The sequence below is a fragment of the Brassica napus genome, chromosome C3, assembly GCF_020379485.1.
Source record: "Brassica napus cultivar Da-Ae chromosome C3, Da-Ae, whole genome shotgun sequence".
Taxonomy (NCBI): domain Eukaryota; kingdom Viridiplantae; phylum Streptophyta; class Magnoliopsida; order Brassicales; family Brassicaceae; genus Brassica; species Brassica napus.
Window position 1 is genome coordinate 3,775,145 of NC_063446.1, and position 12,478 is coordinate 3,787,622.

A 12,478-nucleotide genomic window follows, 5' to 3' on the forward strand; every position below is an offset into this window, starting at 1 on the left:
AGCTACCGAGAGCTCTAACTTCTCCATCTCTATCTGTCTCTCTTCTTTGTGAAAGGTACAGTCTTTGTCCTGATTCCTCTGGTTTTTCTTTTTTTAAAATTCATGTTAAAGCACTGGAACATTGCTTGCATTTCACTTTTTGTGTTTATTCCCTTAATGAAGCCTCGAGTTTTCTTTTTGGCCAAAAACACACATAAACTTTGTTGCTGAGTTAGGTGAAAGTTTGGATGTCTTTTTCTGGGAACATCTCTGCTTAAAAGTTACTTATTGTCAATCTTGTTGAACCGCTCCTAACTTCTTGCTAACTATCAATTGATTTTAATTTTCTTTTCGTGTGGTTATGATGAGTTTTAGATAATATCTGATGAAGAGATGTTTTTAACTCCAAATAGTGATCAGAGCATTACACAGGTGACATTTTCTGAAAGAATGAAGCAGATTGTTTGTGCAATTCTTGGAGAGGTTTCTGCAAGTAGAAACCTAACATTCTTGGTGGAAGCTTAAGGAGGTTTCCTATAAGTTTCAAACCGTGCTTTGTGATTTCGGTAAGTCTTAGTGCTCTGGGAGAACCATATTGTTAACATTTCAAGAAAGAAGAGAGAAAAATGGGCTGTGTTTCTTCTTGCTTTCAAGTTGAAGACTATGAGGATCACACTAATCCAATTAGTTCTGTAAATAGAAACTGTCCATGCCCGAGATGTCTTGTTAATAACTTACTTAACCTGGTAATGTTCTCTTCACAACACTGTGTACTTTGACACTGCTAGTTTTTTTAACAAATCAGAGCTTATCCAACTCCGGATTTTGATCTCTTTTTTCTTGCAGTATATCTCTTTGTTTAGAAGAGGCGAAACTCCCCGCTCTCTCCCATCCTCTTTACAAGCTACTACTGTATCCATAACTTCCTATGATAACTTTATGTCCTCTACTACATGGCCTCTGCCTTATGATTCTGATCCAGGATACTTTCATTCACGGCGTGATTCTCTTGTCTCAAGACGTGATAAGGGTTCTAGTCATTCACATGAGGAAGCTGAGCCCTTGAGAAGTGATGCTGATGATGAGGATTCTGAGTCTTTCTTAGTGGAAAGAAGCAGATGGGACAATAAGCTTACTATCTCTGGTGAAGATTCCAGAGAAGACTTCTCTAAATCCACTAGGAGAATTCTTAAGTCAAAGACAATTATGGAAGCGGGTAGTAACCAAGGCGTGTATATAGTGTCTGATGATGATGAAGACGTTTGTCCAACGTGTCTTGAAGGTATTCATTTTCATCTTGAATCAATGCATTTGAAGGAAGCTTAAGTATCCCATATTTTTTTTGCTCGCTTTTTGAAGAATACACATCAGAGAACCCGAAGATTGTTACAAAGTGTTGTCACCATTACCACCTCAGCTGCATTTATGAATGGATGGAGAGAAGCCAAGACTGTCCTGTTTGTGGAAAGGTAACAGTTTTCATCTTCTCTGAATATTTGCATTGTTTTCTCATTCATGTTGATGCAATAGTTTCCCTCCGTCGCTTTCTCAGGTGATGGAGTTCAACGAATCACCGTGACTAATAAATATCATTGATCCTGTCTTAACTGAAAAAGGGAAGATCAACAAGGCAACAGAGACATGTGCAAGTAGCTTTTGTTCTCCGTGAATAACTGTTTATTATTATTTTTCAACATACTGTATATATAATGATGGAGAAGTGAGGAAATGTCCGCTCTGCACAGTTATTTAATAGCTTATAGTTATGAAGAAACCCTCACAACAACAGAAAACACACACAATAATCTGATGTTTTTCACAGTGTGCCTCTGGTGCAGTGTTGTGTCCAAGGCATTAAACTTTTTTACATTATCTTGTAACAGTGTGATGTTTATAAATTTGGCATAGAGGTTTACGTTGGCTCAAGGAGAGATCACCATTATATATGTTTCTCAATGCACTGGTGCAGCACTTTGATTATAAGTTATCAGGTTTAATCAAGTTCCACATATTGCAACCCTTAATATAGCAAGGTTTCCCAAAATACACAAATGTACTGGAGATCCTCAGGACATTACATATTATGTCTACAAATTCAAAGTCTTGTGTCTACACTTTCTTATATATCGAACAGGTCTTTTAATTTGTTGGCGAGATTGATCACAGCAGTAGAATGATCTCACATGACTTTCAGAGCATCCAGTCTGGAATGTAACCGGGCTGTGCCTGAGCTTGTGTTGTTGCAGTTATCTGCTCTGAGCATACTGGATTGTCATACCTGTCATCATCATCATCACCACCAAAACGTCAACAATATACATCGATGATCCAATTAACACAAAACAACTAATTAAAGAGCCTCAAACATAATCTCAAGTACACAAGCAGAGAGGTTTGCAGATGATTTTTCAAGGCAAAGATTACAAAGGATCACTTACCCCATCTGAAGAGTTGGATTGCATTCAAGAGGCTGGAATAGTCCTTGAGACTGAGCTTGATGATGCGCATAGGAAACATTATGTTCATTGCCTTCCCATCCTCCTCCTCCTCCACCCATATGATGACTTCTCACACCAATCATATCATCCAGCTACACATTTGCCATTTTTTCACCAAACCAAAAGACTCTAATCAGAAACAAGAAAGCTAGAGATTTTGCCAAAAATGTTGAGGACTTTAAAACCTGTGAAAGAGGAATGATTGTAGTAACATGGTCATCATACCTTCATAGCCAAAGCTCTATTGGTTTCAAGCAACATTTGCTCTTTGGTTTGAAGGTCAGAGAGCTGGTCAAGCATGTACTGTGTCTGCAACAATCATATATATAGTAGTCATTACTACACAACAAACATTTTCACACACCAATCTTATTTGAATCATTCCATGTCTATATATATATATAACTTCAGATAGGTTATGATATGACCTTGATGGAGCGAACTTGCTTGAGAGAGCCATCTAGTTGACGCTCAATCTGCTCTAACTCCTTTGAATTCAGAGGTCCTAAATCCTCCCCAAGAAGATTTCTGCACCAACAAATACACATACGCACTAATGTGAATGATATATATATATATATATGTGTATACAAACCTGTGTGTGTATATAGAGATAGAGAGAGATGTACCTTTGTTGACGCTGAAGGCCCTCATATCTACCCTTGAGCTTCAGATACTCTCTGTAGCTATTCTGAAATTCCAAGGCAAACATATTCTTTAGAGAATCCTTTTTGAATTGGTATGATATAAATTTTAAAATTTAGAGAGTACTACCTCAAGTTCTTTGGCAGGTTTGTTGTTGACTTCAATAGAACCATAACTGCATTTCTGGTACCGTTCCAGTGTCTTGATCATGCTGAACGAGAAAACCACATATTAAAGAGGATATTGCAATCAAGAAGATCATACTTGACATATGACACAAACCAAAACTCATCATAAACCAGACACTTAAGTTTGCTGTATCTATATATACTTCCACAAGTTTTTCATCAAGTTTTTTCCTATATTCTCATTAGTCTCTCACTAGTTATACATAGGATTTTATTGTTTCAAACTTTAAGTTTGGATATGTATTTTACAAGAAACAAAATATTATTTGCAAGCATTACTAATTTCACGGATTGGAAATAATAATTTTGATAAGAAAATTAAATTTTCTCTTTTCCTTGAATGATATCAAACTAATTTAACATATAAACAAGAAAGAATCAAACACTTCATAGATACACACACGTTTTAAGTATTAACCACAATAAAGTATGAACTAACAGTTGGTTAATGCATGGAACCATATATTATCATTCCACGTTGGATCCTTGTTTCTATAGAAATCTGTGTTTCCAACTTTTAAGTTTCAAATCACACACAATTAATTAATATCTCCTTATATAAAAATTTGAAAGCACTATATACATATAAGAAATGATAATAAAACATATATAAACTGATTGCAAACATGTCATGAGCTCACAAAAAAACAAGAAAAAGATAAATCAGATCTCAAAATTCAAGAATTCAAAACTAAATACTACAAAAATCAAGATCGTGTGATCTATCCAAACAAGTTAGATCAGACAAAGATCTATGCTCAGATCTAGCAAGAACCAATGAAAAAAAAGCTAAAATTCAAGAGGGAGAGAGTGAGAGAGAGATTTACTTAGAGGAGCTGCAGAACTCATAGAGCTTGCCACGGTTGGAGAAGATGATGAGAGCAACCTCAGCATCACAAAGAACAGACAATTCGTAAGCTTTCTTCAACAAACCGTTCCTACGTTTTGCAAACGTTACTTGTCTGTTGATCTTGTTCTCTATCCTCTTCAGCTCTACTCTTCCCCTTCCCATTTTATTTTTGTTGCTCTGTAGTTTCCTCTCTTTTATATATATATGCATACAAATATTGGTATGTAAAATGTTTATCTATATACAGAGACAAACAAAAAATCTGAGATCTGATCTTTTTGTTCTTTAGGGTCTTGAGAAGCAGATATGCCCTAACTTCAAGAACAAGACCATAGGGTTCTTGTTTCTCTCTCTCTTTATGTGTTTGGAAGTGTGTGGAGGATGTGAATCTAGTTGAGATTTTCTGTGGAAATAGAATCTATTGGGAGCTAAAGATAAGAAAATTTGTGAAGGTGAGGTTAGGGTTTGGTGGTGTGTTTTCATTTCAAGCCATCTCTCTTTTGACAAAAAAATCTCCACAGTACACGCTCTCTAAGCGCGTGATTCTATATGGTTTTAGTTCATTCAACTTACCACAGTCGATTTATGTCTACAATCATTCTAATTTTCACAACTTGAAGGGACAAATATTGTGAGTTGTAATGATTTCATTAGAAACTATATATGGTGCTTCTCTTCAGGTAGAATTCATGTCTATATATATGGTGTCTGATATTTTTTTGATATTACATCATACATATGTCTGACATTATACACAAATATCTAAACATATGCTTTCTTAAGAATTCTATGTTTATACCATAATGACAAATTGTTTTGTTTAGTTGTATATAATGAAACAAATTTTTCGAAAAGGGTATCAACTTTTGATCGATGGTTGATTAGTAACTAAACACATGAGATGAAGGCTAAAGGTTACCATTAACATGTGTATATAGTATCAAAAAACATGTGTATATATATACGGTCTTCATGAAGTTATCACATTTTAAAAAAGCCAATTCAAAACAATAGTAAGAAAATTTATATAACGTATACATACTCCTGCTATATACATTCTTACGTGGTCGATACTAGGAAAATATGTTATTTATTGTCATTGTTGTTACTTGATGTTTTTGAACTTACTTGCTATAAAACTCAACCAGAAAGAAAGCGTGCTCCAATAAGAAATCGACACGTGCACACCCATTTCGAGGTAGGAGATGCTTTTCTGTAGCTTCTGAAAGCAACCAGAAAATGGTATGATACATTGCTTTAATATTTTTTTTATTGTTTTCTTCACAATATCATGCGCAAAATTTTCTACAACTTACGTACTTATGCATTTGTTAAAAAGCACATTTATCACAAATCTTTTGTAAATGCCACTGAAATGTTTAAAGAACTTTTGGAGCAAAGAATCTTAACAGTGTAATACAAGAAGATGGTTGATGTGGTCTGATGAACACGTGTCGAGTTACGATTGAATTAGACTTTTGTCGGAGGCGTGTTCTATGAGCCAAAGCCTCCTTTTCGACAGTGACTTGTCTAGTTGTCAACGTTCTTTTGCCTCCTACTCTTTTATTTCACACGTTTGTTATTGTTAATTTCATTTCACCAAATATGTGGTATATAGAAAGTCACTATATACGCAATTAATTAAGAATATGTTTTGAGTTTTTTTTTTCCATATGAGAAATGAAGTCACTGATCCGAAAATACATGTATTGGTGGTTACAGAAAGAAAGGACAAGAAGGGCTTTTTGGATTAATATATGTTTTATGTTCAGTTCACCACGTTGGCCTATTAGCTCAGCTGGTTAGAGCGTCGTGCTAATAACGCGAAGGTCACAGGTTCGATCCCTGTATAGGCCATATCTTTTTAGTGTGTTTTATATATCTTTTCGTTTTATCGTACCATAGATATTTAACTACTAGAGTTGCCATGTATCACAAACGGCCTATTAGCTCAGCTGGTTAGAGCGTCGTGCTAATAACGCGAAGGTCACAGGTTCGATCCCTGTATAGGCCATCTTTTTTATTTGTTTTGCGTCCCATTCTTTTAATTATTTCTGTTTTGACCCCGTTTGTTTGAAGTTAACCAATTTCATCCCAAAAGAAAAAAAGGAAAATTGTGTAATTTTGTAGGGTTTTGGAACTCAACCCGTACGGGCCTCCTTCTCTCTGAAACTGCAACCAAAGGAGAAGCTTTAAGGTTTCTATCAATCATCATTCAAAACAAGTCCATAACTGTTGTCAACATCTTTGTTCTCATATTCAAAGCTTCAGGCTTTGTGATTTACCGATTCGTATTGTTAAAATTCAGTTTGTGCTCCTGAAGAGGAGAATCTGAGATCAGCAATGGAGATTGATCTAAATGATTATACCGTTGTCAAGGAAGGTGAAGCTGAGATTCTCATGCACAAGAAGAACAAAGTCTTCTTCAACAAAGCTCAGGTTTTTTAATTTTTTTACTTTTGTTTCCATTGGATTTGATTTGATGCAAAGGCTCTTCCTTTTTCGCTAATAACTTATTTAATTACATAAAGGGTAATCTTTGGACTCATCAAGTATTAGTTTTGGTGCATTTTTCTTAGTTTGAGATTTTCAAATTTAGTGTTTTTAAGTGCCTTTGTGAGAAACTGACTAATTGCTTTATGTTTTGTTGGTTAGGTGAACAATAGGGACATGTCCATTGCTGTCATGAGGGCATATATATCAAAACGCAAGCAAGAGCATGAGGCGATGTTGTCTAAAAGAGCTAGATCATCTGGTAAAGCGCCTGAGAAGGATGTCTCTTCTGAAGTTTCCAAGGAAGAGACTCTTACTGAAAACGGGGAGGATAATGGTAAAACCAACGGAGAGACATCTCAGGATGGACCAAAGGAAGCTGCCAAGACCACTTATGAACCTGCACGAAGAGAACTCAAACCACCAAGAGTGCTTGAGGTATACCTATAGTAACTATAGTTCGTTGCCTTCTTTGCTTTTCTGTTAGTTCACTTTTTTCTTTTGTTCTTATTTATTTGTAGGCACTGTCAGCTTCTGGGTTAAGGGCTTTGAGATATGCTCGTGAAGTTGAAGGGATTGGTCAAGTTGTGGCTTTGGATAATGATCCAGGTACTTGTTTTCCCCAACATTTGTGCTTGTGAAGAGGGACTTTTCTTAGTGATTACCTTTTTTTTTCCTCTTAAAGCATCGGTTGAAGCTTGCCAGAGAAACTTAAAGTTCAACGGCTTGATGTCTACTTCAAAAGTGGAGTCACATCTCACTGATGCGCGTGTCCATATGCTCACCAACCCAAAAGAGTTTGATGTGGTATGGCATCCAATTTTCTATGCTCATTTGAGTCAAACAAATTTTAATTATTTTTTTTCAGTTGACTAATTTGTAATTGATGTCTTAGGTTGATCTTGATCCATACGGTGCGCCCTCTATCTTCCTTGATTCAGCTGTTCAGTCAGTTGCAGATGGTGGGTTGCTGATGTGTACAGCAACTGACATGGCAGTGTTGTGTGGCGCTAATGGAGAGGTTTGCTATTCCAAGTGAGATTTCATTTTCACCATTTACATTACATTACACTAAAGACAAAATTATATTTTGTTTTTGTCTGAATCTCTTAAACCTGTCTATTGTTAGATATGGTTCCTATCCACTTAAAGGAAAGTATTGTCACGAGATGGCTCTGCGGATCCTCCTCGCCAGCATCGAGGTAATTGATTCACTCACGCCAAATCTTCCAGGCTGTGATTTTTGTAAAGATGATCCATTACTATTTCTCAATGTTCAAGAAATCGCTAGGTGGTAGTTAGGCGTTTTGCTTAGGACGATTTTTTGAATGATTTGCTGACAAGCAGATGCCTAGCGGACGCCTAGACTGATTTTTTAGAACATTGCTATTTCTTCTCTAAAAGCTGTTTCTGGATGTAATGTTTATACTTTGATGTTGCAGAGCCATGCAAACCGCTACAAGCGGTACATAGTCCCTGTTCTATCGGTCCAAATGGACTTCTACGTCCGTGTCTTTGTCCGAGTCTACACGTAAGTTTCGTTTCTTTTTGTTTCTCTCCCAAACACTTCCCTCAGCTAGAGGCCAAGTAAAGACTGAACCTTTATGAAAATGCAGTTCGGCGAGTGCAATGAAGAACACTCCACTAAAGCTCTCATACTTCTATCAATGCATTGGTTGCGATTCCTTTCATCTCCAATCCGTTGGAAGATCCCTCCCTAAGGTTTCTTGTATATCTCTTTGCATAGTTAGTTTCTGAAAAACCCGCCTTTTTAAATTAGAAATCCTTTTTTTTTTTTGCAGAATAACAGTGTGAGGTATCAATCAGGAGTTGGTCCTGTAGTTCCACAGGACTGCACTCACTGTGGGAAGAAGTATAACATGGGTGGGCCGATATGGTCCGCACCGATGCATGATCAGGAATGGGTGGCTTCGATACTAAACGGTGTTAAATCCATGAAAGATAGATATCCAGCTTATGATAAAATATGCTCTGTTCTTACCACCATCTCAGAGGCAAAGCAAAAAACTTCAAAGTCTCAGTTTTTTTTGTTTGGTTTGTGTCAGTTTCTCTCTAAATCTCTGTTTGTTTGTCTTTGTCTACAGGAACTGCTAGACGTTCCGCTCTTTTTGAGCCTTCATAGTCTCTCTGGAACGTTAAAGTGCACTTCACCGTCAGTTGCGATGTTTAGATCAGCGGTGATGAATGCAAAGTACCGTGTCTCGGGGTCTCATGTGACCCCTCTCGGGATTAAAACCGATGCTCCTATGGAGGTTATCTGGGACATCATGCGGTGCTGGGTGAAGAATCATCCTGTGAAAGCGCAATCACCTGAACATCCAGGAAGTGTGATTCTATCTAAAGAACCATCTCTTCAGGTCCCTCTGTTGTTCCTAATGCTTCATTCATTCTCTTGAATAAAGTTTCAAGCTTTTTTGAGTCCTTTAAACACTTTTTTTTTTGACAGGTTGACTTTTCGCGGCACGTTGGTTCACTTAGCAAAGCACAGGTGAAGAAAGAAGCAAGGTTTCTGCCGAACCCGGAGAAGCATTGGGGTCCAAAGATAAGGGCTGGTCGTCAGATCACAAGCAAACACGTCTCGCTTATTGGTCATGAAGCAGTTAACGATCATCTCAATGGCCACAAGGAAGCAGGAGCACAAGAAGAAGCAGAAGGAGGAAAAGAAGAGAAGCAAGAAGATGTCTCTGAGGATGATGAGCCTGAGCTGAAACGCCAGAAGACAGAAGAGGATATTGCTTCAACGTCATAAGGGGGGCTAATTGTTTTACACAAGAATATTAGATTTAATGTTTTGCTTAAAGATTTACTGCCCTTTTTTATTTATTTTCAAATATTATTCATCATGTTCTACGTTTTGATCCAACAAGCACAAACAGTGAACTTATTATATCTCTTGTATTGGTTCTCTTTAGTAGTTTCGTATTATTTTCCCAAGTATCAATGTTTTTAAAACTGGACCGGAAGCTGAACCGGAAATATTTTGGGTCACGGTTTTTTATGGTTCGATCGGATCAAACCTGGTTCAATAATATGGTTTAATATTTTTTTAGTATGTAAATATAAAAGTAATATTAGTAAACATGATGCATAGTTAAAATATAAATTAATTTTGAACATAAAATATTATAAAGATAAATTAGTTTCTTGTTTATATGGATGGTTTATAGATTTTCGATAGTTTTAGTGGTTTTTATTGGTTTAATAACTTTGAAATATAATCCGGCTATGTGGCCGGTTCATGGTCGAACCAATTACTAGACCAACCCGGTTATATAACTGGTTCACGGTCGAATCCGGTCCAACCATCGGGTCGGTCCGGTTTTAAAAACACTGCCAAGTATCAAATCCGAGACAGTCACTCAGCACTTTTTCAGTCTTGCAGCAAAACTATTGGTAAATTGCAAACAGAAGCCCGTTACGAATAAAGATTGTAAAAAGGAAAACAAAATACTTAACAAGTTGAAACTTAAAAAGTCAATTTCACGCGGGAGTGGCCCTCTTCCTTTCTCTATAGCGACTATACATATCTAAAGAGCCAAACTTGAAACATTCAGTGTCGGTTTGATCCCCAAAAAAAAAAATAGTGTCAATTTTTTTCAGTTCTTTCTGTGATCATGGAAAATCCTTTTTCTATGATTTGGATACCCAATTGCTCAACAGTCAACACTATTTGCCGATAACTCGTTATAATTAAAACATGTGATGGTCAACACACAAACTTCAATATAGTGAAGTATACAATTTTGATTAGAAATTATATTGATTAGTTAACCACAATGTGACATCTCGTATATTTTAAAAATGATTCATGTCATCATCACCAATATGAGAATATTGACACATATATGCATTGTGCATGCATGTTAAATGTGCATGTGATCTGCATGTATGCATGCATGCACTTGATGACAATCGGATACCAAACTTTTGTGATTGTGTTAGGTATTTGATTTTTTTTAATCAAAGACTTTTTGCTGGTCATAGTAAAAATAAAAATAATAGCTCAATCATATATCTTTTATGATTATGACACACGATATTGATACAAACTGGCAGTGATAGTGGATGCAAGCCCTTAATAAAAGTTAATTACAAGGACAGCAGCACATTATTTTGGCCTTTATCCATATCATTCTATTAAAATTTAACTAGAAGAAAAGTGGAGGACGTATCTGTGATTAAACTATAAATTATTAAGTAAATGTGAGTTTTTTTTTGTTTGTTTGTGTAGTTTTCTTGTAGTTATATAAAGATAAAACATGGACCAGTTTACGGCAACTGAATCAGAGATCAATAAGAAGTTGGGCATCTATATTTTATACTAGGGGCGGGCGCAAGTGGATTCACTAATTATTTGAACTGATATTTCTTTTTAATTTTAAAAGGAAATTATATGTTTTGTACTGAACATTATATATGTCAACTCGTTTTATATAGAATTTCAAAACACATGGACCTTAAAATCTGTGCAATTAAATAAATTGCATGATAAATAATTTGTCTTCTGATTTTCATAAAAATAGGTACTATTCACACTACAAATCACAAAAGATTAATTGTTAACCAAAAAAAAAATTTAATCTTGAAGAAAAAATCAAATTAAAGTATTTATTAAAGACACAATCAAATCAAATATATGTCAAACTGTAAAACAACTGGGACGTAGAACCATGTGCCACTTCTATCTTCATACTAAAACATGTAAGCACCTAGGTTGTTCTGAAAGCCTGAACCAGAGTACTGAACATCCCAACTGCATTTTTGGCCAGACACATGAGATCGGTGTCGTAGTTACTGAGCTCCATGCATCAAAGTAATCCAATTGAATGTGCAAACAGAGCAACACATTAATCTCAAATAAAAAAAAAATCAGAAATGAAAAAGACATGAGAAGCTTTACTTGTATTTTCATTGGTTTGAGGACAGCCTTTGCAAGAAGCACGACTAACCCATAAAACATCACTTCCTATGCCAATATGTACATAAAAGTCTCTTGGAGGAAATCCCAACAACAATTTAGTGTAGTATATGTATAATCTGTTTACAATCCAAAGAAAAAGTTCCAAACACCAAACTGAACGAAGACAACGAAACCAAAAAAATAACTTTTTTAATTGAGACACTGTGTTCTGTTCTTTTTTTTTTTGCTCAGTAACACATTTAAAAGTGCATGCTGATTAACGTAATAACTTACAGTGTTAATTGTACCTAAAAAAAAATTTACAGTGTTAACTGCAATAATATTTTTCTTTATTATTCCTTCTTGTCATAACTAAATTTGTGTTTTTTTTATTGTGATTAAAAGTGAATGGATGATAGAGTTAGTTTTTTTTTGATAGAAGGATGATGAGTTAGTTATAAAATGTGTTATCATCTTAGTCTTGCACACATTATCATTGTTCTTTTTTTAAAGTCATTTTTTGTCGACTTTTGCATTTCACTTATAAGCTCAACTGGGCAATTACAAGCTTACAATCAAACAATCCATCCCCATTACATACCCGAATATACAATTAAGCCCAAGAAAGCCCAAATATAACATAATTTGCTTTCATCCAACGGGTGACTCTGCAGCCCACACGTCAGACAAAAGAAAGAAGCAATACACGTGTCAAAGCTTCTGCATGCAGTTGAACGTGATTCACGCGCCTGAAACACGCCGCCGAGCGAAAAAGGGATCTGCTTCACCAGTGAACTTTGCTTAATATGATATGCATCATTTGGGCTCGTTGATCTTCACTTGAGGTTGCCTTCCATCTTCACTGAGACTACTTGACTGGAAACAATTTGATTCGCCAGAATTT

At 35.8% G+C, this 12,478-nt stretch overlaps 3 protein-coding genes and 2 non-coding genes across 8 annotated transcripts; 4 read left to right on the forward strand and 1 right to left on the reverse strand.

Annotated features, from left to right (window-relative positions):
* The first annotated feature begins 65 nt into the window (after positions 1-65).
* Positions 66-1,905, forward strand: LOC106432399 (E3 ubiquitin-protein ligase At3g02290-like). 2 transcript variants are annotated; one of them, XM_013873233.3, is made up of 4 exons: positions 66-725; positions 826-1,261; positions 1,339-1,448; positions 1,532-1,905. In XM_013873233.3, exons 1-4 carry the CDS (start codon positions 606-608, stop codon positions 1,556-1,558), a joined length of 693 nt encoding a protein of 230 aa, XP_013728687.1. In that variant the 5' UTR covers positions 66-605; the 3' UTR covers positions 1,559-1,905. The 2 variants fall into 2 exon arrangements, with proteins under 2 accessions (XP_013728687.1, XP_048607933.1); XM_048751976.1 differs by having other exon boundaries at positions 1,339-1,535.
* A 20-nt stretch (positions 1,906-1,925) lies between these two features.
* Positions 1,926-4,659, reverse strand: LOC106433239 (developmental protein SEPALLATA 1). The gene is made up of 7 exons (XM_013874090.3): positions 4,138-4,659; positions 3,252-3,333; positions 3,107-3,168; positions 2,906-3,005; positions 2,703-2,786; positions 2,418-2,569; positions 1,926-2,257 (listed from the first exon to the last, which is right to left on the reverse strand). Exons 1-7 carry the CDS (start codon positions 4,368-4,370, stop codon positions 2,170-2,172), a joined length of 801 nt encoding a protein of 266 aa, XP_013729544.1. The 5' UTR covers positions 4,371-4,659; the 3' UTR covers positions 1,926-2,169.
* A 1,284-nt stretch (positions 4,660-5,943) lies between these two features.
* TRNAI-AAU lies at positions 5,944-6,017 on the forward strand. Its single transcript has one exon. It is a non-coding gene; the product is annotated as a tRNA-Ile (tRNA).
* An 83-nt stretch (positions 6,018-6,100) lies between these two features.
* On the forward strand, positions 6,101-6,174 carry TRNAI-AAU. The gene has a single exon. It is a non-coding gene; the product is annotated as a tRNA-Ile (tRNA).
* Positions 6,175-6,216: 42 nt separating this feature from the next.
* On the forward strand, positions 6,217-9,563 carry LOC106433224 (probable tRNA (guanine(26)-N(2))-dimethyltransferase 1). 3 transcript variants are annotated; one of them, XM_013874079.3, is made up of 12 exons: positions 6,217-6,357; positions 6,469-6,599; positions 6,816-7,091; positions 7,175-7,262; positions 7,339-7,460; positions 7,549-7,688; positions 7,783-7,855; positions 8,096-8,184; positions 8,270-8,375; positions 8,456-8,668; positions 8,759-9,031; positions 9,121-9,563. In XM_013874079.3, exons 2-12 carry the CDS (start codon positions 6,504-6,506, stop codon positions 9,421-9,423), a joined length of 1,779 nt encoding a protein of 592 aa, XP_013729533.1. In that variant the 5' UTR covers positions 6,217-6,357; positions 6,469-6,503; the 3' UTR covers positions 9,424-9,563. The 3 variants fall into 3 exon arrangements, with proteins under 3 accessions (XP_013729533.1, XP_013729537.1, XP_022554402.1); XM_022698681.2 differs by lacking the exon at positions 6,217-6,357 and adding an exon at positions 6,366-6,384; XM_013874083.3 differs by having other exon boundaries at positions 6,313-6,599.
* The last annotated feature ends 2,915 nt before the right edge of the window (positions 9,564-12,478 follow it).

What these genes read in the sequence shown, in the direction of transcription:
- LOC106433239 (XM_013874090.3), bottom strand. Translation starts at nt 4,370, where the DNA reads ATGCATATATATATAAAAGAGAGGAAACTACAGAGCAACAAAAATAAA. An exon ending in AACCTGCCAAAGAACTTGAG is followed by an intron (nt 3,169 to 3,251) that starts GTAGTACTCTCT and finishes TTGGAATTTCAG; the next exon opens with AATAGCTACAGAGAGTATCT. An exon ending in AGCAAGTTCGCTCCATCAAG is followed by an intron (nt 2,787 to 2,905) that starts GTCATATCATAA and finishes TGATTGTTGCAG; the next exon opens with ACACAGTACATGCTTGACCA.
- LOC106432399 (XM_048751976.1), top strand. Translation starts at nt 606, where the DNA reads ATGGGCTGTGTTTCTTCTTGCTTTCAAGTTGAAGACTATGAGGATCAC. An exon ending in TTAATAACTTACTTAACCTG is followed by an intron (nt 726 to 825) that starts GTAATGTTCTCT and finishes TTTTTCTTGCAG; the next exon opens with TATATCTCTTTGTTTAGAAG. An exon ending in TTGTCCAACGTGTCTTGAAG is followed by an intron (nt 1,262 to 1,338) that starts GTATTCATTTTC and finishes CGCTTTTTGAAG; the next exon opens with AATACACATCAGAGAACCCG.
- LOC106433224 (XM_013874079.3), top strand. Translation starts at nt 6,504, where the DNA reads ATGGAGATTGATCTAAATGATTATACCGTTGTCAAGGAAGGTGAAGCT. An exon ending in ACCCAAAAGAGTTTGATGTG is followed by an intron (nt 7,461 to 7,548) that starts GTATGGCATCCA and finishes TTGATGTCTTAG; the next exon opens with GTTGATCTTGATCCATACGG. An exon ending in GTCTTTGTCCGAGTCTACAC is followed by an intron (nt 8,185 to 8,269) that starts GTAAGTTTCGTT and finishes ATGAAAATGCAG; the next exon opens with TTCGGCGAGTGCAATGAAGA.